Source organism: Miniopterus natalensis, chromosome 18, assembly GCF_054644295.1.
Source record: "Miniopterus natalensis isolate mMinNat1 chromosome 18, mMinNat1.hap1, whole genome shotgun sequence".
In the NCBI taxonomy this organism is placed as follows: domain Eukaryota; kingdom Metazoa; phylum Chordata; class Mammalia; order Chiroptera; family Miniopteridae; genus Miniopterus; species Miniopterus natalensis.
Genome location: NC_142098.1, coordinates 8,489,545 through 8,516,490, shown reverse-complemented (window position 1 = coordinate 8,516,490; position 26,946 = coordinate 8,489,545). Strand labels below are relative to the sequence as shown.

The 26,946-nt window shown below is 51.5% G+C and overlaps 1 protein-coding gene across 2 annotated transcripts in view; it reads right to left on the bottom strand.

Annotated features, from left to right (window-relative positions):
* Positions 1–292: 292 nt before the first annotated feature.
* FTO (FTO alpha-ketoglutarate dependent dioxygenase) overlaps positions 293–26,946 on the bottom strand; it is a 316,814-nt gene continuing 290,160 nt past the window's right edge. The window contains exon 9 of one of the 2 annotated variants that reach the window (XM_016221020.2): positions 293–2,511. In XM_016221020.2, coding sequence (XP_016076506.2) covers positions 2,358–2,511 — 154 coding nt within the window. In that variant the 3' untranslated portion in view covers positions 293–2,357. Of the gene's footprint in view, positions 2,512–25,411; positions 25,570–26,946 lie in introns of those variants that run through there. The other variant, XM_087827442.1, reaches the window with a different exon arrangement.

Below are 26,946 nucleotides of genomic sequence, written 5' to 3'. Positions count from 1 at the left end.
TGTAATCGCCTCTCCTTCCTCCCACGGAAACCCCTGGGGAGCACATGTATAGTCCTCAAACGCGCTGAGCCACCGTTTACTCAAAGCCACCGTTTCTTCTGGGGAAACGGGACCTCGCCTTTTGGCTTCGCTGCAGGTAGTGGTCTCCAACCCTGGCCGCCCGTCGCCTGGCCCCGGCCCCACCTACAGGACTCAGAGCTGCCTCACCTGGGCCCCACCCAGGCAAGGGCGCAGCCCACCCACTGGCGTGCAAGCAGAGCGTCGCAGAACTTCTCTTGGCCTCTCCTCTCATCCCCCAAACATTTTTATTGTTTATGAGTGTCTTCCGACGTACACAACATATTAACACAAACAGTCCACGGCAGTAGGGTGACAGTAACACACGGACACTGGGTGGGCACTGAACATTTATTTCTACTACAGGGGTGCGAGCAGGCAGGTCTGGGAGCGCTGACGTGAAGGGGGAGCGAGTCGGGGTGGGGGGCCTGGAGGGCTCCCACCCATCTGAGAGCAAGGAGACAATCAGCTCATGGCCACGCCCAGGGCTGCCAGATCTTCCAAACCGTCAAGACAGCACATGTTTTTATTTTACATGAAATCTCCCAATTTTTCAAATATTGGCCCTTGTGAAATATAACAAAGAACAACACAGGGGGGCTAAATGAAGCCTCAGGCAAGATGGCCCGAGGGTGCCCGGTCTATGACTTCTCTGTGCCAGGCACTCCTCACCCATGCACCTCCACTTAACCCACAAACCCTGCGAGAAAGGGCTTCGTCTCCTCTACTGACAAGGACATCGAGGCTCAAGGGCGTCAGGGAACTCGCCCAAGGTCGGAGACACCCAGTCTCCTGGCTGCTGTGCCTACCGGGATCTTCCTGTGGTCGTGAGCCCCGTGAGCGACGCACACCTTGAGCCAGAGAGGCTCTCACGGCAGGAGAGGCTGGTCCTCAGGGAGCCTCTAACGGGCAGAAATGCTCTTCACCTTCCAACTACTGCAGAGTTACAGAGAAGGCCACAGGCTGGGGGAAGGGAGAACTTTCTCATGATTTCTAGGGGTCACCAAAGGGCAGGAGACATGGGCTGGCCTCACAAGACAAAACTGGTACAAGGACTGAGGAAAGGAGGGGAAAATGTCTCCATAGGGTCAGCTTACTGATAGGGAATCATTCTAATATTTTTATTGGATATTTAATTACATGTCAGAAATTGTTCAAATAAGTCTGTAGCTAAATAATTTCACTGAATCTTCACCTTGGGAGTTGGTGAAGTATCCCCACTACACAGATGAGGAAACTGAGGCACAGTGACGTGCCAAAGGTCACAAAGCTGGTGGGAGTTGTGACTGGGGCCCAGGTTTCACCCTCTGCTCTACGTCGCCTCTCTAATGCTCTGATGTCATCCACTTTACCTGTCATTACCTGCAAGCGAGGGAATGATAGGGAAAAACCCTGCTACCCTGGCTAAATCCATGAGGCAGTGTAAATGGGGCTGTGTCTCTTTCATTAGATCAGGACAACTTGCTAATGGGAGGGTGTCAACTTCATTTTAATTCCAACACCTCTCCATTCCTGTGTGCAGAGTACAGGACCGTACCTCGGGCTTTTCCTTAGGTCTTTCTAGAGGAGGGAGAGGGGCTGCTCTCCAATGAGTTGTTTCTTTCATTTATTGCGCCCGAGAGGACGGCAGCTACAGAGAAGTGGAGACCACGCCCTGCTCCCAAGCTCTGTCTGGAGGGGTCGTCCACTAGGGCCTTCCCCGCCGACGAAGGTGCTCTGTGGACTGTCCAGGGCAGCGGTCGCAGCCACACGTGGCTACTCAGCACCTGAAGTGTGGCTCGTGCAACCAAGGAGCTGAAGTTTTCACTGCAATTAAAGTCAAATTAAAATTTAAGGAGCCACACACAGCTAGCGGCTGCCGTACTGGACACCACAGCCTCGAGGCAGTGCGGTGAGAAACTGGGACGGACATCCCTCAGTTCTGTGTCCCCCAGGTGGCTGTAGAGCCACCTGCCCTTGAGTCTCTGTAAAGGCTTAAGAAGGAAGTAGGTTCAGCTTTGTCACAGGCGGGGTTCGCCCTTGTCACCTCCCTTGGCCTTGGGAGCTGAATGGCTCACATTAAAAATGCAAGTGGGGAATATTGGGGGGGGAGGCTGTTTAACATCAGATCAGACGACCACACTGTGCTGTTTCCAACACTGTCACATCCACGGGCTCCCTTCCCTAGCTGTTCCTAACTGGGACCCGGGCCCCACAGTCTCAAGGCCGCGTCTCCCCAGACTGCCCTTGCCGAAGCCCTCGACGGGGAGGGAGGAGAGAACCCCAAATCTCTCCCTCCTCCCCTGGGACCTGCGCTCCTTCTAGGGCTTTGCCTCCAGAAGCAGACCTCTGAGCTCCGCCACGACGTCTGAGAGGTCGAAGGGCAGCGGCATCGCGGGGTCGCCCTTCTCCCAGTACGGCCGGCACTCTGGCTTCTGGTCCTCGGGTAGAGTTCGAGCAACTCGGGACTGGCATCTGCAAGAGCAAGAACAGGCCATTCACCGACGGGAGGGGCTCCCGGGGGCCCGAACCCCACCGAACCCCAGGCCAACTGGCAGCCACGTGGCCAAACGCCCCAAAGACCACCCTTCGAGGTGGCGACGCCAACACGGAATGACGAGCGTGTAAGGCAGAAAGCAGGCGTTTACAACAAGGAAGATTGATTGTTCCTTTTTGTGTGTTTTCAATCTTCACCCGAGGATATTTTTTCCATTGCTTTTCAGAGACAGTGGAAGGGGGAGAGAGAGACATCGATTTGAGAGAGAGGTGCATCGAATGGTTGCCTCCCGCAGGCACCCCAACTGGGCCCGGGGATCGAGATCCGCAGCCCAGGTACGTGCCCTTGGCTGGAATCAAACCCGAGACCCTTCTGTCCGTGGGCCGACGCTCTAACCACTGGGCCAAACTGGCCGGGGTAAGAATTGTTCTTTACGGTGCTGGGACTTTTATTGTTATTTTTTTTCAGTTCCCAGATCTGTGAATTTCTCCAGCGGCTCTGGAAAAGCCAATCGTCAGGGAAATTCCGTTACTCTGCCTTTCAAAATGGCGAATTACTTTTTCATGATCTCAACTGTTATTTAAAGGGTGTGATTAGGCCATTATCAGATTTAAATGTTTGTGGGGTTTCGATGTATTACTAGATTCCTGGGAAAGATGAAGTTGAATTTACGGCATGGAAACGTCCAAGAACAGATTAAACAGTATGACAGGCCAGGGCTGACTCTGGAGGTCCCGGAGACGCGCACATGTCCCCGCCTGCTGTGCGCAGGAAAAGGCCCTCCAAGGAGAGACGGGCTTATAAGGATACATGCAAATGGGGGTTAATAATCATTTCCGCTGATGAATAGGTGGGGAAAACTTCCACAAAATTAAATTAAGAGGCTAGCAAGAGTTACTCCCCAAGGAAGACGCTTAAATCACGGTTTTTATTAAATGGATTATTCATCAATCGCAGAGAAATTAATTATCACCTGCGACTAACACACAGCGTTGGAGGAAAAAGTTGGGGCAGCACCACCGCACCCTGGCGCGCACGGCCCCGCTTATCCGAAGCTGGCCTGGCAAAGGCCAGTGGCCTTCGCTTTACGCGTCTGGAAGGAAACGGGACCAGGAGACGCAAACTGCAGTCAGGCCATTTCTCCACTCTGGCGGCGACAGGCTGCGCGCTGAAAGGAATACGGACGCTCCTCGGCTTACGATGCGCTTACGTTCCGCTAAACCTATCGTCAATTGAAAATATTCTAAGTCGAAAATGCGTTTAATCCGCCTAACCCACGGAGCCCCTGGCTGGGCCCGGCCTACCCTGGCTCAGAACACTTCCACGGGCCTCCCGTGGGCAGCACCGCCCAACACAGCCGGCTGAGTAACAGGGTGGTCAGTATCCTCTGTAGTGACTTTCCTACGAGGTCGCTTCCGCCACCGTAAGCTGGGGGCCTGGGGGACCGCCTGCACTATGCGTGCACGTACAAGAGTGATGGGCTCTTCCCACCCCACCCCGTGTTCTCCCCATTGTTCCCTAAATCAGTTAAGAAGGGGTCCTGCCCACTATTTGTCTCCTGTGCCGGACTCGCTGTGAAGACATCAGAGAATGGAGCACCCTGGCCCTGTCTCCGAGCGCGATGGTAGAGCAGGCTCCGAACTCCAGGACACCTTCTTCTCTGGGGAGTTATTAATGGCGAGGGGATCCCCCCAGGAAAACATACTTCAACTTAACACCTATTTTCTCGTGGGCTTAATTGCCGGGCCGGCATCCTCGGCACTCCATCCGCCGCACATTACACATAACATCCCAATATATCTTCAGCTCCGCGTCGGCCCTGATAATAGCGCCTGTTAACATGCGCTAAGTACTATTATGTAGCACATCACTTCATAAATAATAAGATTAGCTGACCTCAGGGCCCCAAGAAGAGTAATGTGTTTAAATGTTCTCATTATTTATTTAAAACAAGAATTAAAGCAACAGAAGCTGCTTCTGACAATCCTCTTAGCATAAATATTAAACTGTTTGCACTGATAAGCCCCGCACAGCACCCGAGAACAGAGGGTGTGTTTGGCAGGCTCCTTGGTAATCGGTGCTGGAGACGGTGCCGCTCGCTGCCCTGGTTCCAAGGGCGCCTCTCTGTAGGTCCAGAGACCGTCTCTGCATCACACACAAGCGATGGGGGAAATCAGCATTCAAGGGAAGCCGAGACTAATTACAGAGGAGCTCGGCAGGGCTGTTTAAACTGTGCTTTCTTCTCTGCCTGGGAACCAGAGTGACGCTCAATGCGCAAGGCAGGAGAAGTTATTCCAAATTGAGCATCCCGGCCTGGCAGCGGAGGAATGATCTGCACACACATTATCCTGGTTGGCAGATTAAAGGGCTGTGAGAAGTGTTCACCCACCTGGAATATCAGAGGTCTGCAAAAAGTCAATAGGGCCGCTTTCTCACCTGTCAGTGGGTTTCGCGCCCTCACATCGAGGAAGCGTTATCGAGATATTCCAACCTGCTGCACGGGCGTGCTCAGGCCGCGGTGCACAGTCTCCAGCCCACCAGCTTTCCTTCTGGCTGAAGGTGCACCACGATTTTCTGCCATCGCTCTTCTCAGCGAAGGGCAGGCTGGTGTGGGAGCTACCTCCGGTTCACGCAGGCCCTGGGGGTCAGGCAGAGCCCCTGCTGGGTTTCTGTGGGGCCTTAATTTAGATCTTTGGAGGCTGCTCTGAAGCTCTTCCTTTAACGCCCTGTGCTCCTTGCCAGTTTCCTAAGGCAGGGGTGGGGCCCAGCATTGGGCCTGGCGTTCGAGGCGATGTACGTACCTACGAGAAGGGACAGTCACCCCAACTCAAATGATCTCGTCTGATTCACCATCACCCCCGACTGTGGAATTGAAAAGGAAAGGGCTGAGAATTACGTGGAGGCACAGCCTCCTTTGGGTTTAACTTCTCTTGCTCAAATCACTCCTCTCTCCCTTCTGTCTCCATTTCCTATGCCACGGAGGCCGGGAGATGGAGGCCCCGTGGTTAAGGGCATGCTCTCTGGGCACCCGGAGCACTGCCTCCTAGGTGCGTGGCCCCCAGGCAGCCGCTTCGGGTTGGTGTGCCGGTGACACGAAGTAAAGCTGGATTGTTTCTTGGCACGTATACTAACAGACCCTGCGAAACAAAGGGGCCGCACATTCTCTCAAGAAATGTTTCAGAAATGCCGGCTGGTGGGTATTTGTCATCTTGCGTCTGTTCCCACCTTTCCCGCAAACAGGACTCTAATTTTTCCGGGAGTCCAGCCTTCCACAGGCTCAGTGGTCTGAGTGGGGCGGGTCCCACCTCTACAGCCAGGGCATGGCCATGACCATCAAAGGGGATTAGTGCGCCCCACTCTCCCAGCTGCAGGGAGTGGTTCAGGGGAAGGTACGTGACCCAGTCGGGGCAAGATGGAAGAGTGGAAACCAGAGGACTGGTGCGGAGCTGAGAGAGACTTGCTAATCCCCCGGCCTGCGGACTGTTAGAATTACCATCTGGAGCTGCCGTGGTCATTTTGATCTCATGCAACACGAGGCTGGGTCCCGGCAGAGACTGAGTGGCTGGATCAAGCCTCACCTGAAGCTACGTATGCTTAGGCTTTTCCAGGTTCATAAGCTGTTACTGTCCGAGTTAGGTTTCTCTGTCGCTTGCAACCCGGAGCCCTGGCGGACGTGCTGGCCATGCTTCTCTGCCCTCAGTGACTTCCTGCCCTGCCCGCCAAGTGGAAGCTGACGGTCCTCTCGCCAAACCCAAATGCTGACAGAGGGTAGTGTACGCAGAGATCGTCTGGGTAGAAAAGCATGAGACACTGGATTTTGCTTTTGGTTCAAATAATGTTGCTATTTGGGACAAATTTCCACCCAGGAAGCAAGAGAGTGCTGGCGTCACCCACACCGGCCTTTGCATGAAAATAAGCCGTCTGAATGACCAGGGCTGGACGACCTTTCTAAAGAGAGTTACATTTTTCCCAGTGTTCCCAAGGATAGCAGATCATCCCGAAGCTGGCCAAACAGCAAGAAAGTTACATTTCCCCCTTTCAACCTTGTCCTCTTGTCTCCCATCCTAAAGGAAAATCATTTTTAATGCTTTGGGTTTGCGGAAAAACTTGAATCTACTCAGGAAGCCCTGCTCCTTTTGTGAAGCCTTGCAGGGAGCGGAGGGAAACAGCACATACTTCATCCCTCTGCCTCCCAAACTCACATTCTTCCAACTCAAACAACTCTGTGAGCCTCTCCCAAACTCTTGCTGCTTAGGAATGGTTCTCCCTGAACAGTCTAGTGACATAGCGGGCACCGGCTGGTGGCCCATGAGCAGCCTGTCCAGACGGGACCCTCCCCCAGGTGTGACTCACGGGGCCGCCGCCCGCTGATTTCCCCCAGGGCCACACTCGCGTCCAGATGACCAGGACGGCGGCTACATTAGTGGACGCTGGTCGCCGTGCTGAAATTAACCACTTTAGCTAAAGTGTGTGTTAATTATGGGTATGCAAGCAGTCAATAAAAGGTTAATGCAGAAGTCAAAGGAGAAATTTCTTCCCTCATTGCATCACGTCACAGACTAAATGACTAACACCAGGCTCCATGTTTTTAATCAATAGGTTTTACAGTAATGTGCTGGCCATTGATTTTTAAGAAAACACGTACGGTCTTCCTTCTTGTCCCTAAATTTTGCCACAAATAAAGAAGGACAGGTAACACTTCCATTAGTCTTGATGAAGCAACGAAGAAAGGTTTCAGGAGAAGTGGTTCCTGCTGGAAGATTCATCGGGGTAAGCAAGCTTTTAAAAAAAAAAGTACAAAAAAACTCGCCCTCGATGAGGAAATATTACCAAGTCCGGGCACCGAGGAGACAAGAAAAGTGAGCTCCTAAGAGAAGATTCTTTAATGGGGGAGAAGGGAGCAACTCTTGATGAAAATAACAATTCCGTTTTGTACACTGTTTAAACCCCGCAAAGAATCTTAAAGCACAGCCCTGATTTATCCGGTTCTCAGCACGACCCGAGAGGCGGGAGGGAGGCGTCGGGTCCCCGTGCGGAGCGAGGGCTCCCTGTCCAAGGCTAGTCCTTGGTCAGTGGGAGGGAGAGGGCTGGGCTGACCCTGGGCATCTGGCCGGCTGCCCTGTCCACTAGGTTCCACCTTTCCCAAGGAGCCCCATCTGGACTCAAATGGGCCCTGGTCCTGCCACTTAGCTCTTCTTGCCAGGTTTAGACCTTCAGGAGACTCCGAACCATGTCAGGGGGAAGGAAGAAGAAAAACATTCCCCCCTCCCCACATTTCTTCAAAGACTATTATGGCAAATGACTGATGAAATGTTTTCTTACATAATCATTTATAATCTATAGAAAAAAAAGATACAGGTTCATCTTTTAAGATCATAAACTGCCCTGGCGGGTGTGGCTCAGTTGGTTGGGTATCATCCTGTGCATCAAAGGGCTGCTGGTTCGATTCTCGGTCAGGGCACATGCCCCAGTTCCGGGGGGGGGGTGCAGGAGGCAGCTGATGGATATTCTGCTCTTACATCAATGTTTCTCTCTCTCTAAAAATCAATAAACATATGTTTTTTAAAAAAGACCATAAATTACTTGTAATTACATTCCTGGGGTGACCTGAGGAAACCCTCTCAACCTCTCAGCTTCCCCAGCTGTTCCATGATGTTGGCGCTTCATGGCTTACGTGAAGGTAAAATCAAACAATGTCTCTAAAAGCCCTTTAAAATGTGCAAGGATCCCACAGATGTGGAATTGTGCCTCAGTATCCCTTTTCCCGTGTGACACAGGTCCTGTTTTTAAAACTCGGCTGATCACACAATGTCAGCCAGAGCTGTTTGTCACACTCACAAATAAAAACGAAAGAAGCCACACTTCTAAAGACAAGAGAAACTTAAACTAACAATGGCAGAAAATACCTAGCAACTGAAAAACAGCACCGTTCCGCAAGTCAGGGTGTTTCTATTGGAATTTTAATCGACGATGAGGAATGGACAGTCATCCTGTCTCAGGTCACAGGGAGTCCATGAGGGTGTCAGCCTTCGGCAGACAGTCTGGGCCGTAACAAGGCGTAAGAGGCCTCAACAGCATAGAAAACACTGGCACTGCGCCATATCAATCTACAAAACCCAACCAGCAGGGAAAAGTGGGAAATGACAGGTAAAGGGACAACCGTCTCCTCGATGGCTGTGTGTTTGGAGTGAGCACAAGACCAACACGGGAGGGAACATTCTCCGTTCCTCTCAGTCTCTCTGGGCCCATCAGAGTCCTGGCATCTCGTCACACACAGTGATTCCAAGGGTTAAAGGTCCGCATTTTCACATCACGTGGCATCTGGCTCCCCGACGGTACCTCATGTACAGTTTCAGGGGTTTCCCTGCTAATTCGGACTGTCTGTGGGGTTTGCCTTCAGCACTACATGTCAAAGCCAACCCTGAGTTAGAGGCCACCCCATTACACTGCGTTTGACTATCCTACTGTGCTCTGCTCCAAATGACCAGTCTTAGTCCGTGGTGAGGAGCGTATGCCGTCCAGTCTATAACAATCTCACCTTGGACACGCTCCATCATTTGAAAAGAGGAGAGCAAGCTAATGAATTTATCATCTGTCTTCTGGGACTTCTTCTTACTGTGAACACCTTTGCAAATAGCACCCTGTCACCGCCATCACAAGGCTCTGCTTGGACAAAGGTGGTTTTGAGAAATCGGCTTGTTAAAGAGTGTAACTCGGTTTACCCACCGCAGAACCACTAAGCAAACCGATGCGCGAAGGAGGTCCAGCCGAGGGCACGCGCCTTCCCTCCAAAAGGTTTTTAACCCCTTGCTCCGCGGCGCATGTGAACGTTTCCAGATCAGCTAAGTCAACACACATCAGAGCGAGGAAAAGCCAAGCTTCGGCCTGGGGATCCGCTTCTTTTTTATTTGTTTTATTTCTTGGGCCAATATACCTTTCCAGTAGGGAGCGTATGTCCACCATGACCACCTGAAAAGCTGGACTGGACGTAACTTCTGGGCCTCGCACTCCAGGGAAGAAGTAAGAAGCCACCTTCAGGGCTTTAGAAACCCAATGTCCCTGGAGCTGTTGGACACCAAGATGATGCTGCGGGGCCACATGGAGAGCCAGCCGCTTTTCAAGAGGTGGTGGTGCCATTCAGCATGGACAAGCCTGCTTGTCTGCGTCTCCGGCAATCCATCTGCCTGTTTGTGGGACACTCGCTGGGGGGAGAAGGGAGTAGAGCAAAGCACACTGCTGCCCAAGGCTGTGTTCAGCACATTTATTCAGAACTCAAAGGCATTTACTATAGAAACAACAGTTTTCATAGTTCCGGGTACTGCCCCTCAACACCAACACTACCGAACACTTCTCTAAAACGTAACAATAATGTACTGTATGACTCTCAGAGGGTTTTGTTTTGTGTTGTTTAATGAAAAGGGACATTTAGAGATCCAACTTGGGATTCCAGGAAGAAATTCCTCTTGATGAGGGTCTCCCGTCCTCCAGGCTTATGGAAAAGGGGCTTCTTCCCGGGACTCCAGGTCACCACTAAGACCTCCTCTGGCCTGTGTGGCAAGGCCTCCCCCAAAGAGGAGAAGACCCTGCGGTGAGGGGTAAAGGTGCCCAGATAGTACCTCCGAGAGGTCAGGAGAGGAAGAGACGTGGGTCGCAGATGCCCCTTGCTGGGATAAAAGTCGGGGATGCTCTTCGGTCTTGGAATGCCTCCAAGGCACCTCCACTCTCTCCTCCAGGGTCCAGTGGTGTGCTGGCCAGCTTCCCTTCTAATGCCAGCATCTGCTGCGTCCTCCAGGGCTCTTCCCCAACCCACAAGATTGCACCATGCAACCCCACACCTCCCGCCCCCTCCGAAACTGCCCTGGTAAGGTTTTCAGAGGTTTCTGTTGACATGGGAAGATAACTACAAAGGTCTATCTCGTGCCAATGCTCCTGCAATGACATCTCCTCTCAGGCTGGAGGACTAAGTAATAGTGACAATAAAAATATCAGTGGTGACTACCAAGCACTGGCACGGTCGGTGCACACCCTCTGTTTAAATGCTTGTCCTCAGAGCGAAAGCTGAGGCCCAGAAAATTAACTAAACAAAGGAGAGTCAGGATTTGGGAAAATTCTCTGGCTCCAAATCTCAAGTCCTTTGTACTTTTCCAAAATACAGACCTCATGAGAATTATTTTGGGTCTAGTTTTCCAAAGGCACCGAGCTCCAGGTCCGACTCCCCAGAAGAGGGCCTGTCGATCTGAACAGTCACAAGGTGCTCTGTGGATCAGGTGTGAAAACTCTGCGCCACGTTAACCTGCCACAAAGGGCCTCAAAGATGCTGAAGGTGGGACACGGTGGGGGGACACGTGGGTGTCTTTGGGTTCATAAAGAACTCACATTAAAGCCCCGCCGGGCGTGGCTCAGGGGTTGAGCATCGACCTAGGATCCAGGAGATCAAGGTTTGATTCCAGGTCGTAATCCACTCATACTCCTGAGAGGTCAGGGCACACGCCTGGGTTGGGGGCTCGATCCCCAGACGGGGGCGTGCAGGAGGCAGCTGATCAATGATGACTCTCTCATCACTGATGTTTCAACTCTCTCTCCCTCTCCCTTCCTCTCTCTGAAATCAATAAAGAGATCTTAAAAAAAGAAAGAAAAAGAACTCACGTGAAAGTCACCTCCGTTTCACAGAACACCAGGCTCGGGGCCGGCTCTTGTAAACCTGCAGCTGCTACCTCGAAGGGTCCAGCACGTAGAACAGGCCTCCTGGGGTCCTCCCCCCGCTTCAGGGACCCGACAGGCTCGTGGAACCACTTAATACGTGAGACTGCTTGGCCCACCGCTGGGGTGTAAGCCCGGGAGGCGGAGGGTCGAGAACAATTTTATCCCCGGGTTCATTTGTCGGCTTGTCAGTTACATAATGATAGTGATGAATGGGCTACCTTGACGGCCGAACATTTAGGAGCCGCTGACCTCTGATCTCTGGTCACATGATAGGGTCACCTGAAACTGGCATGACTTCTACCTGGCCAAGGGTAACAATATAAAGGTCAAATAGGCTGGACGATTATATGTACCAAGTCGGAGGCAGCTCGGTTAGGAGCTTTAAGAGGGGCGGGTTGGGTTCCCCGGCACACAAAGCTATGGAACCACTGCAGAAATGCGCTCAACAAAAGATATACAATTTCAAAGCGGTCTAGAGTAGCTTTCCTTGCAAGGGAATAGAATGAGCTCATTATTTTTAAAGGGCAACAATGAAAACAAACACTTTGGAAGAAAATGTATTCTGCCCGTGACTCTGCCGTCGGGGGGGAGGCGCAGGCGTAGGACTTAATGAGTGATATTAATGCTGTACCTGCACAGGGCAGACGGTCCGATTTGGTGCAATTACTGGAACAAAATCCCCACCAGGTAACAGCAAGCCCTCCTTCCAGCCACAGAATACGGTCTCTCCGCTGTCCTCTGTCAGCACAGCACCCTACAAAGGACTGTGATTGACAAAAGATAACCCTTTCCAAATTTCATGACTTCCTTGTTGCTTGAAACTTAAGTCAAGTTTGCATGAGACTGTCTCAAACTTCAGAAGGATTCCAGAATAACTTAACCATCAGAAATTCAAGGCAGCTGTGATTTTTTTTTTTTAGATGCACTGTAATGTTTTTTAAAAACACTTCTTCTGGAAAAATCTGAAGATTTTTAATTCTTGACTATCTGGTTCAATTCCGCTTACTCAGAACCAAGATAATGGCAGTCACGCAGGTAATGCAGTTATGGGAATGAAAGAGAAAAGCTAACATATTGATTTCCCGCGTCTAGAAATTGCATCACCCAGGGAAGGAGCAGGTATCACGCAGGAATCTGACGAACACCAAGAACCTGTTTCCTACAAAGGTTTTCTCCAGCAAAGTCAAAGACTGACAGACAGACGGCCACTGCAGCGTCATCCATTCATTCTCCGGAGAGGTGCGCAAGGCGAGGGACGGCGGCTTACGGGGGGCCAGCGCTCTGACTAGGGAATGCTCCTTTGAGTTGTAAGCTGTGAGATAAACTTGAGTTGATGGCGCCCCATCTGCTCGCCTGTCAGTCTCGCCCCTGCACTGCTGCTTTCAGAAATACTGCCATGGGCCCTTGCTTAATTCGTCTTTGGATGCTGAGAAACATCTCCCAAGTTTATTTTAACTTTCTTCAGAACAGGGGGCTGCTGGGCCTCTTTCTCTCCTCTTCTGTGAGCACATTCACTAAGGGGCCAGGCACACTTACAGTGGAAACTCAGGGTAGCCCGAAACCCACCGTGGGGCCGTCCAAATTTGGAACCAGGGAGAAAGAGATGGGCCAAAATAAAACGCCGCGTTATCAAGGACATAGCGGTCTTCTGATTTAAAAGCTGAGTAAATGTCAAAATTCTTACCACAGCCCACACGTCCCCTGGACCTACCCGTCCCCACCCGATTCCTGGACCTTCTCTCCTTCCATGTGTCCCACTGTTCACTTTGCTCCAGTCACGCCGGCTTATCTGCCTTCCTCGAACAGGCAGAGAACACTCTCAGGGCACCAGCATCTGCTGTTTCTTTGACCTTGGAGGGTCATCCCCTAATCTACCCTCCTGGCTTGTTCCCCTATCCTTCAGGTCACTGCTTAAACGTAATCCCATCCTTGAGGCCTTCCTTGACTTAAGATAGCAACATCACCCCTCCCTTCCCCTCCATCTCCTTTCCCTGCCATATTTTTCTCCACACTTGATACCCAGTGTGTGCGAGTGTGTGTCACATAAGCTCCCTGAAGGCGGGGATTTCTGTCCATGTCCTCCAAGCCTAGAGCGGAGTCTGGCCCATTGTAGTCACAATAAACACAGAGGACTCCACAAATGATCGAAAGCAACTTACACCCAAACTGTACCTCCTCGGAACGGAACTATTTCCCCGGTGATAGGACCAATTTTATAATAAGAATCGTGAAAGTACTAGCACAATCAGAAGAGGAATAACGATGGCATTGCCTGCTGTCCTGCAGGACGTTACGGCACGAAGAACACCGGGCTGGGAATTCAAGGCCCAGCTCTGCGGCTACCTTGTCCTGTGACCTTGGGCAAAACCTTGACCTTCTGGCCATCGATCCTCAGATCTGTAGCGTGGGGCACTGGGTTAAACACTCCCTAAGGTTCTTCCTGTCTCTAAAAAGATGCGGTTTTTATATGTAAACATTACCTCCAGGAGCCTTATCTCATGTGACCCTCACTGCTAGGGCAGGGAAGAGAGGAGTCATCAGTCTGGGGGACCAGGAGATAGGCCCCCGGCTCCTCTGCTCAGGGAGGACAGCCGACCGACCCCCTCTAGCTCACGGGCTGGAACCCGGCTGCTGGCTGCAGCTGAGCCTGGGGAGCGTAGGTCTGAACTGGACGCACTGCTCTCTCTTCTTTCCGCCATCAAAAGAGGGTCTGCGCCGAGGAAGGAGGGGAGGGGGCGGAATGAGGAGGCCGGGCTCTGTGCCACGCAGCGAGAGCAAACGGACGTGAAGATCACTGTGGGCAGGGCGAGATGGTCGAGCGAAGGCAGCGGGACCACGAGGATGAGTGGGGGGGCGGGGCGAGGGAGGGTGAGTCTGGCGAGAGCGGCTGGGGCTGGCACCTCTGGGGGAGAGGATTTTGGGTGAGAGTGAGTCACCTGAGTCGCCTGCTGGTCAACGGACAGCAAGGGGGCCACTGTGGTGACAAAGGTGACAAGGGAGGGAGGACAAGAGTCTTGGAAGCCCCTGGGCAGATTGATTTTATTAAGACGGGAAAGTACTGAAGGGTTTTGCAGGGTGGAGGCGGGATCTATGTCCTTGTCCTCGGCAGAGAGCCTCCAGCTCCTTCAGAACCGGGTCAGCCGAGAAGAGCAAAGGTTTAAGCTCAACTACACGCGGTTTTCAGGTGATGAAGCAAAAACATCCTCTTTGAGACTCTCCTCTGGCTGATGGCCACTCCCCACTCCGGGGCTGAGGGGAGCGATGGCTCTGAACCTGACCGCCCGGGGCCTTGCGCTGCAAGAGAAAAGAGGAGCTGCAGCCGGGGATGCGGTCCCCGGTCCCCGTGGTCCCTGGTCCCCGCGGCGTCTCTGCAGGACCCAGCTCGCTTCCAGCTCACCGCCCTCCTCTCGGGCCTGGGTTCCGCTGGGGGGAGGGAAATCCTATATGCTGGGAGCCGCGGGGCTGAGCGGCCCCTGGGTCAGCGCTCGCTGGGCTTCTAAAGTGACTTGGTTTGAAAGGCGTTTTTTAAAATTGTGCTTCACCGGAACGCACGCAAATTCTGCAGCCTCCCTGAGTCTGCCGGGCCGCCAGCGCCGCCCGCGGACAAAGCCCAGAGGCGCCCGGGAAGGCGGGACGAGCTGCCGGAGCGACTGCCTTGCGGGTGCAGCGTGGCCCCCAAACTGCCGGCTAACTGGGTGGGTTTCTCCATTAATCATCACAAGGACAGCTTTCCCACCTGGGTGTCCCTGAGGACAGCGCCAGGCGAGAGACAAGCCATTATCTATTTATTACTTGCAGTCCGTACTCCCTCGTCCTCAGCAGGCTGGTGCAAGGGTCCGTCTTTCTCTCACTCTGGGGTGATCGGGTTCCCCAGCACCAGTGGGGTGACCTTGGGAAGGGCCCTGAAGCAGCATTTTGTCATCTGTCAAGCTGAGGCAGCCCCAGAGCCCGGGGTTCTGTCCAGTGAATACTCAAGCGTGAGCCAGCGCCGGCCACCTCGTCTCAGAGCCCCTGGCCCAGGAAGAAGGCTTTCTCCTTGGAGGAAAATGAGTGAGGCCACGTCCTTGCCAAGTGCCAGGTAGAGATGGGGGTGGGGCGGCAGGCGAGTGTCTGTGCAGGGAAGACACCCTCAGGCAGTCTGCGGATCCCTGCTGCCTTCTCATTTGCCAAAATTCAGGAGGTCATAAGGAATCAAAGGACGTCAGCTTGTGCAAGATGTCACGATAGAGGAGTCTGGGAACACAGGCCCGTTACAGGCGACGGATGGGGAAGAGGGGCACTCGCGGAGCGGTACAGGAGGGGCGCACTGGGAGGGGGCCAGGCCAGCCAGCCGGGGCTGGATTGTAACCTGCTGCTCCCCCGCCTGGCCTGCCAGGAGCCGGGCTTCTCAGCGGACTGTCAAGTTAGAATTTACACTTTTTGGACAGACACTTCTGCAGTCAAAACCACCTGGGAGTTGGCACAGGACACCTTACTGAGGGTCCACGATGCTTCCTCTGCAGGGCCAGCTGGCAGGTCAGCCCAAGAGAGGCTGTAGGGCCTCGGACACTGGGGGCTGCTCCTGATTTAAACCGTTCTTTCTAGCTGGAGACTGGCTTGCAAAAGACCTAGTGCTCAAAGGCACCCAAGATCAGTAATGAGGCCAAGGTCAAATGTCTAAGCGCCATCAGCAGGTGGCCAGCCTCTGCGGTGTGGACACAGGGGTGCCAGTTCAGCATTCCCTGCGAGAACAGCTCTTGCTCTGGCCTCCAACCAAAGCCACCAAGTGTCCCGTTCATTTTTTTTCTTCTTCCCAAATCTATGGGGGAGGGGGGAAAGAGGTAAAGGCATTTTAAAATGCAACTACATTAAGGAGGATAATATTTTAATATTTTAAGTCACCCCTCGGACAGATCACGCTGCTTCCTGGTGAGAGAGAGAGACGCATGTGGGCTCTGCCCCCTGGGGAGACAGGAAGAGGCAGGGGTCTCCAAAGCCCGACTCTGCCTTCCCCACGGTTCCACCCAGGGCTGGCCACCTGAACAGCCTTCTGGGAGGGACTCGTTCAGGAGGCCAGCAGACACAGGCTAGAAGCAATTTGACTGGTTCCAAGTTAAGGTCCTTTCTCCACTTGGCCTCATGTAAGCACCTGGGAGTTCTGGCCCCTAACTTACAATGATTTATGACGTTCTTTCCCAGGAGGAAGGTCTTTGGACAGGCAGTGAGTGAGTCTGAGAATTATTTCTCCATGGTGGGAACAGGATGTGGATGAAGGGACAGGCTCAATGGGAAAGAATCCGAAGCGCTCTCCTAAAAGGGAGGGAATTCCCATTTTTCAGCAAGGCAGTTTTTCACACCCACGGCCAGCTCTTTCTAGACTTGAAATCTGACAGGACCTCTCTTCTTAGGGGCTAATCTTATCTCGTACCCCCTCAAGTTTAAAGGCGAGGTTAACAGATTTGCTCAACACCTGTATGGCAGAGCCAGGAGACAAGAATCCAGTTCACTGTGGGCTTACTTGTGTTTTTCTTATTTAATGCTCTAACTGTAAATAGCTGACATGTTTTGAGGCTATATTTCATGCCAGATGGTGTTCTAGTAAGTGCTTTACTCATGGAATTCTAATAACCCTAGGAGGCTGGTGTGATTATTACCCCCATCTTACAGATGGGAACACTGAGGCTGAGTTATTAATGCGCCCAAGGTCACAGAGATCGTACATGATGAGGCCAAGATGTGAACCCAGGCAGTCTGGCCCCAGAGCCACAGTCCAAACCAACCTTACAATGTTACTTACAATGTTATTGAAACAATGCACATCCCCCGTCTCAAATCTAATGATACAGAAGGGTTTATAAAGCAAGAGTCTCCCACGCTAGTCCATCCCACCCCGGATCTGTTTCTAATGGTGGTTCCCTGCTGCACCTCTAACTAATACGCACCCACTGCCATTTCTTGACTTATCAAATTTGATACTATCTGTTGGCTTCTTGCAATGCTACGCGAGAGTCTGGCTCGCCCTATTTCGTGCCTCTGAATGGTGTTTGTGGTAACTAACCACTCCCTATGGCACCATACCTCCGGCATTCACTCTGCATTGAGTCACGGCTGGCCCTCCTGCTTTAAGCAATAGATTGCAGCAGAGGGGACATTTGAACCGTTTCTTTAAAAAGCCTGGCAGCTTCTGCTTTTGTGCTTTTGGGAGTCTTAAGCCTCAGTGTAAGAAGTCTGGGTACCCTGCTCGAGAGACCACACGGCAAGGCCACTTGGAGAGGGAGAGGCCCAGCAACCCTGGAGTCAGCTGCGACCTGACTCTAATCACAGGCAAGACCCCCCATGAGGCAGGAGAAGAAGCCTCTGTCCCGCTGAGCCCCAGTCAGCCCCCCAAGGCCAGAGTCTGATGTGAGAATAAAAACTGGGGTTGTCTTCAGGCACTGAGTTTTGGGTGATCTGTGATGTAGTGATAGATACCTGAAACAGTGTTTTCTGCATTTTTAGTTCCTTAATTGGATACCTTTGTAACTTCAGACGATATGTTCAAATTCTTTATCTGGTTCCATTAACTTTTTTACTGTGGTTAAAAAAAAATAACATAAGACCTACCATTTTAACTACTTTTAGGTGCACAGCCCAGTGTATTAACTGTATTCACCATGTTGTAAAAACATCACCACCTTCTACTTCTAACACTCCTCCATCACCTCAAACAGAGGCCCTGCACCCATTAAGCAGCGGCTTCCCATGCCCCCTCCTCAGCACCTAGAAACCTCTAAGCTCCTGTGTGTCTCCGTGAGCTTTCCTACTCTAGATCATTCACATAAGTGGAATAAAGCAAGTTTTTCCCGCAGTGTCTGGATTACTTCACTTTGTACAATGTTTTCAAGGTTCATCCAGGCTGTGGCCCACATCAGAATGTCATTCCTTTCTATGGCTGAATAATACCCTTGTATGGACATAACACGTTTGGTTGGTCCAGTCATCTGCTGGGAAACAGCTGGGTGGTTTCCACCTTTTGCCTACTGTGACTGGTGCTGCTAGGAACTCGGGTGTACAAGTACTATCTGTTTGAGTCCCTGCTTTCAATTCTTCTGGGTATAGACCCAGGAGGGGAATTGCTGGGTCATATGGTAATTCTATGTTCAACTTCTTGAAGAACCGCCGAACAGCTTTACAAAGGCACCGTGTAAGTTTACAGGCCCGCCAGCAGTGTCAGAGGGTTCCAACTCCGGGGCATCCTTGCCAACACTTGTGATTTTGGTTTTTTTTTAATTATGTTTACTTTTTTATTAGAGCCATCCTAGTAGGTAGGAAGCAATCTCTCATTGTGGTTTTGATTTACATTTCCCCAGGGACTAATGATGCTGTGCACCTTTTCATATACTTATTTGCCATTTGTGGATCTTCTTAGGAGAAAAGTCTAATCAAGTCCTTTGCCCATTTTTAAACTGGGTTGTTTGTCTCATTGTGGGAATAATACTAAACTCCACTGTATCTATACTATGAACTTCTCAGCAACAATTAAATACAATAAAACAGATTTATATTATATGTTCTAACAGAAAGAGACTTTCAAACATAAGGTATATCATTGAGTAGTGAAGGCAAGTTGGGTATTGATTTGTGTAGTAGAATAACCATGTATGTAGAACAAAGAAGACCTGTATTTGCCCCTAAATGAACAGAAAAATAAGTGGAAGGGCGAGGTCTGAGATTGTGGGTAGTGGTCAAGGAGGACTTTGTAAAGCTTTAATGTTTTAATATTTGTTCAATACTTGTGTAATTCAAAAATAAAGATGCTGACTGACGGTGAATGAAACAAAATACTTTAGCTGGAGATGTGACTCAGTTAGTCAAGAATATAACTGTCTTCAGTTCTAATTTTCTGTCTACCAGCCAGAATTCTGGGAACTCAGCGAGAAGTTAATTCTTGGCTCGGGCAATAGGACTTTGAAGTCAACTAACAATTCCTTTACATCTTAAGGGCGAATTTACAACTACCTACATAGTAAAGGGAGGGTCAGCGGAGGTCTGGAGTAGGAAAAGGAAGTTCTTTCGACTGTCTGTCTCACCTTCCCCAATCTTCTGCCATCCCACCGAAACCGAAGGCTTGCAGGGGCAGAGTGAGGGTAAAAGACTGAGGACTACACTTATTTTAAACAGCTAAGCTTTATAAAACGTCTTTCATCTACATGTCTCTAAGAAAACTGTCAAAGCAACAAAGATGCAAAGTGGAAACATGTTTTCCTACCAAAAACTGCTCTCAGGAGTGGTCTCAGACACTCAGGGCTGTTTTCTAAGTAGCTGTACCCGCGGTTCTTGTGCACCGTTACAGCCCTGGCTGTTTCTTGGGCCCCTCTGGGCACACGGGCTCCAGCAGGGCCTGGCCTCGCAGCCCAGGTCTCCAGCACGTCCCGAAGGCAGGAGGGCCTGGGGCTCCCAGACTCAACTCGGCTTCAGAGGCCCCCACCGCCACCGCCACCCCCACCCCCAGGCCTAGGAGCTGCGCTTGGGCAGGACAAGAGGGTGGCATTTTATCCTTGGGCTGACTCTGCTTTTCCCTTTAGGGGGAGGGCAGCCCCCTGGAACACCTCTGAGGTGCGAAGGGTCTTGGGAACACAAGCTTTCCCCCTCCGGTTCGCCACCCCCTCCCCTAAGCCTTTGCTTTTAGGCACCTTAGTTGCTAAAGGCATTTAACTTTAATTCCATCTGACTTCAATTGTGTCCAAATTACTGTAAAAAGGAAGAAGACAACAAGCTGTAAATATGAGGAGAGACAGAAAATCATTGCGGATCCTGCCTTTATGAATATTTGATGAAGAAAGGTTAGCTCCATAGCTGGTAAATTATAAGAAATTATGTCCATCATGTGACTCTGTCAGCAGAGGTTAATACAAATGGGTTGGGACTTAGTTGGGATGACAACGCAGATTAAAAAAGATTTGTCCTGTCCGCACTGCAATTAGTTTTTGTCCCATTATTAGTGGAATAGAGCTGATCATTAGGATTATGGCAGGAGAGCAACTGCTCGGTGAAATCATTCTGTTTTGCCGACCGGCGCTGCGTCTTCACAATAAATTTTTCATCTCTGCTAATCTTGCCCTTAATTGTGTGGTCGCTGTGGGCAGGATCCAATTATTAACTCTTTTGATCCTGCAGTGCCCTTGCCATCAGGAGCGCTGATTACAAGCAGGCTGGGCAGGCAGGCCGGCCGACGTTTCCCTGCAGCTGGATACATGGGCCTCGTGCTTCATTTAGTGCAGGCAGAAAAACGGTCATTTTTGCTCAAAGAACAGCTCCAGTCAGGTGTGAAATTGTATATAATTGTGGGATAGGACTATGCCCAGGTTAAAGGGCTTCTTGGGGCTCCCATTATGAACCTCGTTTCTCAGGTTATTTAGGATTCCTTTTTCACTTTAAAAAAAAATCTGAATTAGGCTTAACTTTCTCTGCTTGGAGGCCTTGTGGTGGTTGTTTTGCAGAGGGGGTTAAAGCAGTCACCCTGCACTCCCTGTACCGAGGCGGAGAACGTGCCTGATGTCAAGCGCAGTAACCTGGGGTGGGGAATGAAGGGACCACCACAGACCCCGGCGGCCGAGGGTAGCTGGGGTTTCCAAGGGCACCTCTGCCCTTTCAACGAGGCCGAGGCCAGAGAGAGGGTGGGATGGAAAACTACCTAAAGGAGTCAGATCAGAGGGAATCTAACTTTGTAGCTCTCCCAGGTCAGGCCCTAAATAAACAACTTAACACACAAACCTCCGCGACGTGGGGCCAGCTTGCTAATCATCACTGTCCTCTGTGCTGAAAACTCCGCCCTGGCCCAAGGTCACCCTTTCTCCGATACTACACGGCATGAATCGGACACCTCTCATAAAGCGGCTCCAGCCTTTTGAAAGGATGGGTATGGCAGACGGGATGTTTGACGACGGGTCTAGGACAAAGACAAAGGTGGAGACGACTTTTGCCATGGAGGGCGTGGGAAGGAGGGGAAGGGAGAGGGCGGAGTGCGCTCGCAACAGAAAACGAAATTAAAAAGTCTAAACATCTAAATGTAATATATGCTAATACAGCAAAAGACCCTAGAGGTCCAATGCGGGAGACAAAGTGTCTTTTTCCAAGTCTACAAAATGTGGACGACTGGGGAAAAATGGTCTCGGGCAGGGTTAAATGTGACAGCCGGAAGAATAATTGGAGCTGTCGTGCCCGCGGCCACCGCCCCGCAGAAGACTGCCGACGCAAGGCCCACGAGAGCTCCCCGGCTGAAGCACACACTCTGCCCACACTTACAGCCATCCCCAAGGAGGAAATCGAACACACCGGGGAGCCCGCGGGATTATCAGATCAACCAATCAATAGCATTGACCATACTTCTGCCTAAAAGCATGGGGGAGCCGTGAGGGAGGCACCAAAGGAGACAGGATCTTTGCCAATACATTCCCTGGGAACTCTGACCTCTGCCCGGGGCCCAGAGGCACATGACGCTTCCTCCCAAGACTCGGGATTTTCTGCCTAAGTGACTTTGACCTGCTTGAGCTCAGTCAGTTGCATCCTCCGTTAGGAACTGGTACAGGCGACGTATGCACGTGGCGCAGACCCAGGCTCCCGGGCAGCTGCGGCAGCGAGTCTGGGCGCGCATGGCCCCCTCTCCGCGGCCCTCCCGTCCCCCCAAAGGCTCTGTAAATCTCAGCTGTGTGTCTGCAACAGGGCTGGACTCAGTGGGATCCAAATGGCTTCTCCGTGTACCTGGATGGCTCCTGAGACTCCAGCCACCTAAAGAGTCCTGTCCCCTGTGTGACCTACACCTTGCGGCTGGCTCTGAAAAGACACTTGGGCCGCTCTCAGCTCACTGAATTTAATGCTCCAGAAAGCAACTGGATTTCATCACTGAGGAAGGAGCTAATGCAGAGAGACAGGAGAGTACAATTTCCAGGTCCCCAAGTCTACGAAGGTGCGTTTGGGTCAGCGTGGAACCCAGCTCACCGAATCCACACCAAACATGCTCTCTGGAGTCTGACCAGCTCCCCAAACTGCTCCTTTTGGTGTAGCAATCTAAAGGCCAGCTCCCAAATATCAGGACGAACCCCAAATCTAGAAACCCATTTTCAGCTGCTAAAGTCTGTCAAGGGAAGAGGCCTAAGTATCTGGTATGGACCCGTTACTTTATTTAATAGTCTTAGTTCTTATGCAATCATTTCAAGTTGACTGATAAGGAAACTGAGGCTCAGGGGTTCAGCAACTTGTCCAAGGACACAGAGCCAGTCCCAGGAAAGAATGTGATTCAAACCCAGGCCTGCCAGGCTCCACCCCACTTCCCAGAGCTCTGCGCACCACCCGGGTGCCTCGTTTCCACCAGGGGAACAAAAGGCAGCTCACCAAGTGCAGCAAACGCACACGGACGAAACGTCAACCCCCCCAAACTCCCGACACACCCAAGAAGGTGGCTGGGCAGTGGCGCTGTGGAAGGAACGCTGGGGGCGGGGGGGAGGTGGTTCTGTTCTCGGAGGTAAAACGTGGGCTCGCTTGGACACAGATCCCTTGCATCCGCGTCTGCACCGTCACCGGGCTCTCTCACCGCGACAAAGCCGAGGTTTTCTAAAACAGGCACATGACCGTAACCCGCCCGGCTGTGCCGTAACCGTTTCAAGGACTATTAAATTAAACCCTGGAGACGGTGTCCCTTAAGATAAAGAGAAAGCTTTTCATTGTGCCATCAAAGGAGACCAGCAAACCTGAAGCTTTCAGCTTTAAGGACAACATAATGGGATCAGAGATTCTGCTTGCAAAGAAATTAACTTTCGGTTAATTAATGAAAGTAACCTTAAACAGCGGGCGTGTGGCCAGCGACCAGGACGCTGGATGGGGAGGAGGGGAGATAATGGGCTGCTTTCAAGGGGCCAGGGCTCCGCAGCCCAGAGACGAAATTTGATGAGGATGCTGCTTGTAAGTTTGGTCTCAAATTCTTAAGATGAACAAATAATAGTCTTATCTGTAATGAAGTCTGCTCTAAATGCTTTCTTTTCGCCCATAATTTTCTGTTCAATTTAGATAGAAGATTTAATTAGATGTTGGTGAAACACCAGTTATTTAATAATGCCCTTAATAAAAATCTAATCTGTGGTACCTAGAAACCACTGTAATATAATCACAGTTTTAAAAACACATTTTAAGAGTATCTCCTTTTTACGACGAAGAAAATACACGTATGTGACGTGTTGCTTTCCACTCGGCATAAGGACTGAGACGACAAACCCGATAAAAAGAGGAGCCCCCAAACTGCCACCCTTCCTCCCTCCTCAAAAAGTCCGTTTTCAGAAGTTTTCTTTCGTCAGATGCAACCAAAAGGGGTCCTTGAACCTGAAGGAAGGAACGAGACTAATCCCTCCCACCAGAAAAGGTTTTTAAACAACAAATTGCTTGTCATCAGAAAGTGACACTTAAGGGTTCCTAAGATTGGGCGAGAAACAATACGGCCCCTGCGTCTGTTAATCTAACCTGGGTTTTTCCGTTATAGACAATCAGCCAGCAAACCCCGCGGTGGAGACAGGGCTCTCCCCTAACTTTCTGGGAGTATGGAAGCCCCCAGGAGTATAACAAATACACGGAGCACGCGTGACCCCACGGCACACACACAGACAATATTAAGAACATTTCGAGTTGTTGCTCCCCTGAATCTTATGTCTTCATCAAAGCAGCCCTCTGGGCCGGGCTCCCCGAGCCCCGGGCTTCGCTCGGGACGGCGACTCTCCGAGGTCAGTTTTCCCACATAAAGTCTTGGTGCTGGCGGGGTGCTGGTTTCCCCGGGAAGCTGCTCCTAAGGTCCCAGCCCCTTGAGCAAGGTTACATGGAACTGGGATCCAAGGTGTTTGAAACATCGGGCGGCTTGCTGTCCACAGGTTTCCTGAAAGGAGCTGAGCAGCGTGGATGGAGCGTCGCCACCCTTCACTCCACGGCCCAGACTGCGTCCTCTACGTGATGTCCCCTTACTGCCACCGCAGAGTTCTCCTGCCCCTTCATGATATGGGTAGAAGAATCCAACTCAAGCCGTTTCTCAGATGCAGAAAGTGGGGGTGCCTCTAAGTGAGGGAGAAGCCTAAGCCCCTGGTCTGAAAGGGCATGTGGCTGACGGTAAAAACCTGTCCCTTTCTGCCGTGTCTCTACCCACCTAGCACCCAGGCTAAAACGCCCATCGCACGACCCGCGCGTGTCCTTGGCCAGGGCCATGAGGTATCTCTGCTCGTGTCTGATTTGAGGAGGTCACTGTTTGCTATGATCATCCAGATTTAATCACGGGGATGGGGTTCCAGTGGCTTCCACTGCACATCAATTTAAATAACGGCCCCTCCTCTCAGGAAGGAAGGAAAGTCCTCCGAGCGTGCCCATCTGTTCCGTGGGGCTGTTCATTCCGAGTTTCCGATCAGATGCCTCCCACTGTCCTACGCGTGCCTTAATCCAGACAACGCCACAGCATTTGGGGGAACTGCATGATTTACAATGCTTGCTATTTTTAGTTCAAATCTAATTCCTCCCTGGCTACTGGCAGGGTGCTTGGCATGGACTGAACCCGGCCAGTGCTTATCTGGATACACTGTGCACACAAGAGGCGGTGGTAGGGGCCTGTCAGGTGCTCTGGGGCCATGTGCCTGGTCAAGAGCACGTCCTGCTTGGGTGTCGGACTGGATTTTATTTCTCTTTGACACACCAATACCTGCATGGCTCACATAAGCCCAGCCCCAGAGTGGGCTAGAGGACAAGAGAAATTGGGGGCCTGCCACAGGGTTCCTGAAAAATGGAGCGGGGACACAGTGAGAAAACTATCTGAAATAACGTCTAATTGCCTCCTTTGAGGGGAGTGGGGACTGCACCACAAGCCCGTTCTTGGACCTCTTTCCAATGTGCACAGACTTCTGACAGTCACCTCCTCTCCCTCCCCTCCATGCGGTGGCCTCACCTTCCTTGTAGCTCTGCCACATACCCAGGGACAAGAGACATTCTTTTGTTGGGAAAAAAAAAAAGTTGATGTGATTCTACGTCCGAAAAGCAAAAGGGGAAATGGAAATCCCAGCCCCTTTTTTGGTGTGGAGCAACGAGGCAGCCTCCGAATTTAATATTCCTTAAATAGTGACACTATGATTAGGAGACACGGGGTTCGGCTCCGCTTGTGGGTTTCGCACATCCTGCCTCACCAGGATCCTCGGGAGCACGGCTGTCCTTCCAGAGGGATGTTGACTTTTGTGGTCTATTAAGCAGCACACAAGTCAGAGCACAGTCTTCCAGGAGCTGAACGCTGCGAGAGCTTCAGGCCAAACTGCAAATCCAGGAGTCCCTTTCCCGTGGACTTTGTTAAAGAGAATTCTCCACTGTGGGGCCAGAGTAAAGGGAAACTTTGTTGTTCGGACTATAATTATTGACCAGGTAACAGAAACCACCTCACGAGTCTGTGATTCTTGTGTTGCATGGGAAGCCACCAAGGCTCGGGTGATGGGCCCTTCACACGGAGACTCAAGGCACCCCAGCTCTGGCTTTTTTGGTGTAGCTAAGAGTCCCCTAAGTGCTGGCAGCTTAGGCACCGTGGCTGAGATCCTGAGCTCTGACGCACAAGACAGGACTGGGTTGGAGTCCGGACTGTGTGGCTGGACTTGGGGAAATGACAAAACCTGGTGACGTTTCCTCATCTGTAACTAGGGATGCAAACGCCTCTTTCCTAGAGCTGCTGGGAGGGTGAGTGAGGGCATGACACGGAGCGGGGAGCACATCGCCAGGCACCCAGCGACCAGCTGCACCGGTGACGGCCACTGTTACTAGTGTCGTCTCTTCCGTAGCACTTGGGGCTGCAAGCTGGGGCAGTTTCTGTGGCAGTGACTCCATCACCGCCTCTAGCAGTCAGGGGTGCTTCTCTCTTCTTGTGAGCACAATGAGCCCTGTCCTGCTATTCCGTCCGGAGGAGGAGAGCCACCCTACGGCTGGCAGTATGGTCACCCGAGACAGTTCAAGGCTCTGGCACAAAATGGTGACTGAGGGGCCCAATTTAGCTACCAATTTATTTTGGCCCAAATAACATTAGCTCTTGTAATTTTTTAAAAATGTGCATTAGTTATTTTTTTTAAAAGAAAATACAAAGAAATCCAGAGATTTTGCTTAAAAATCCAGATTTTTTTGTTTGAAAAATTGGAAGCTCTGCTGATTTGGGCCAACCATTCCCCATGATGGTAACTGGCCCAGTCGCACCGCCCCTCAGAGCGGACACACATGGTCCAGTTTGAGAGGGACCCGCCTCTCCCGCTCAGCGGCTTCATTCCTCTCTTTCCAGGTCCTGCTCCGCTCACTGGGCTGTGGAACAGCCCGCGTCTCTGCTGCCACTTAGTCACCCACTGGTTTGTCTGCTTGGCCTCTTCTGGAATTTGGCCATGTCACTTTCTGAATTTTTAGTTCAGAAGGGCCTGGAGTTGGAGTTGCTTTGGTCCAGTCTCGTGAGTGGCCCCACTCATCCCAGTTACCTGGGTGGCACCGACACGGGGTGACTGTCAACAGTTCGTCTGTCCTCCGCTTGTTTCCGCTCCGTCACTCGAGTCAAACTGACTGACGTGTTTCCTTCCGTGGCGTCAGCCGCAGCTGCACCTCGAGGCCAGTTCAGACCCCGAGGACGCAGGGAGATGCCAGGTCACTGTGCTCAGGATCGGCTTCCTGGTTGGACCATCCTGCACCTGTATTTCCCGATTGTCACTGACTGTCGCAGG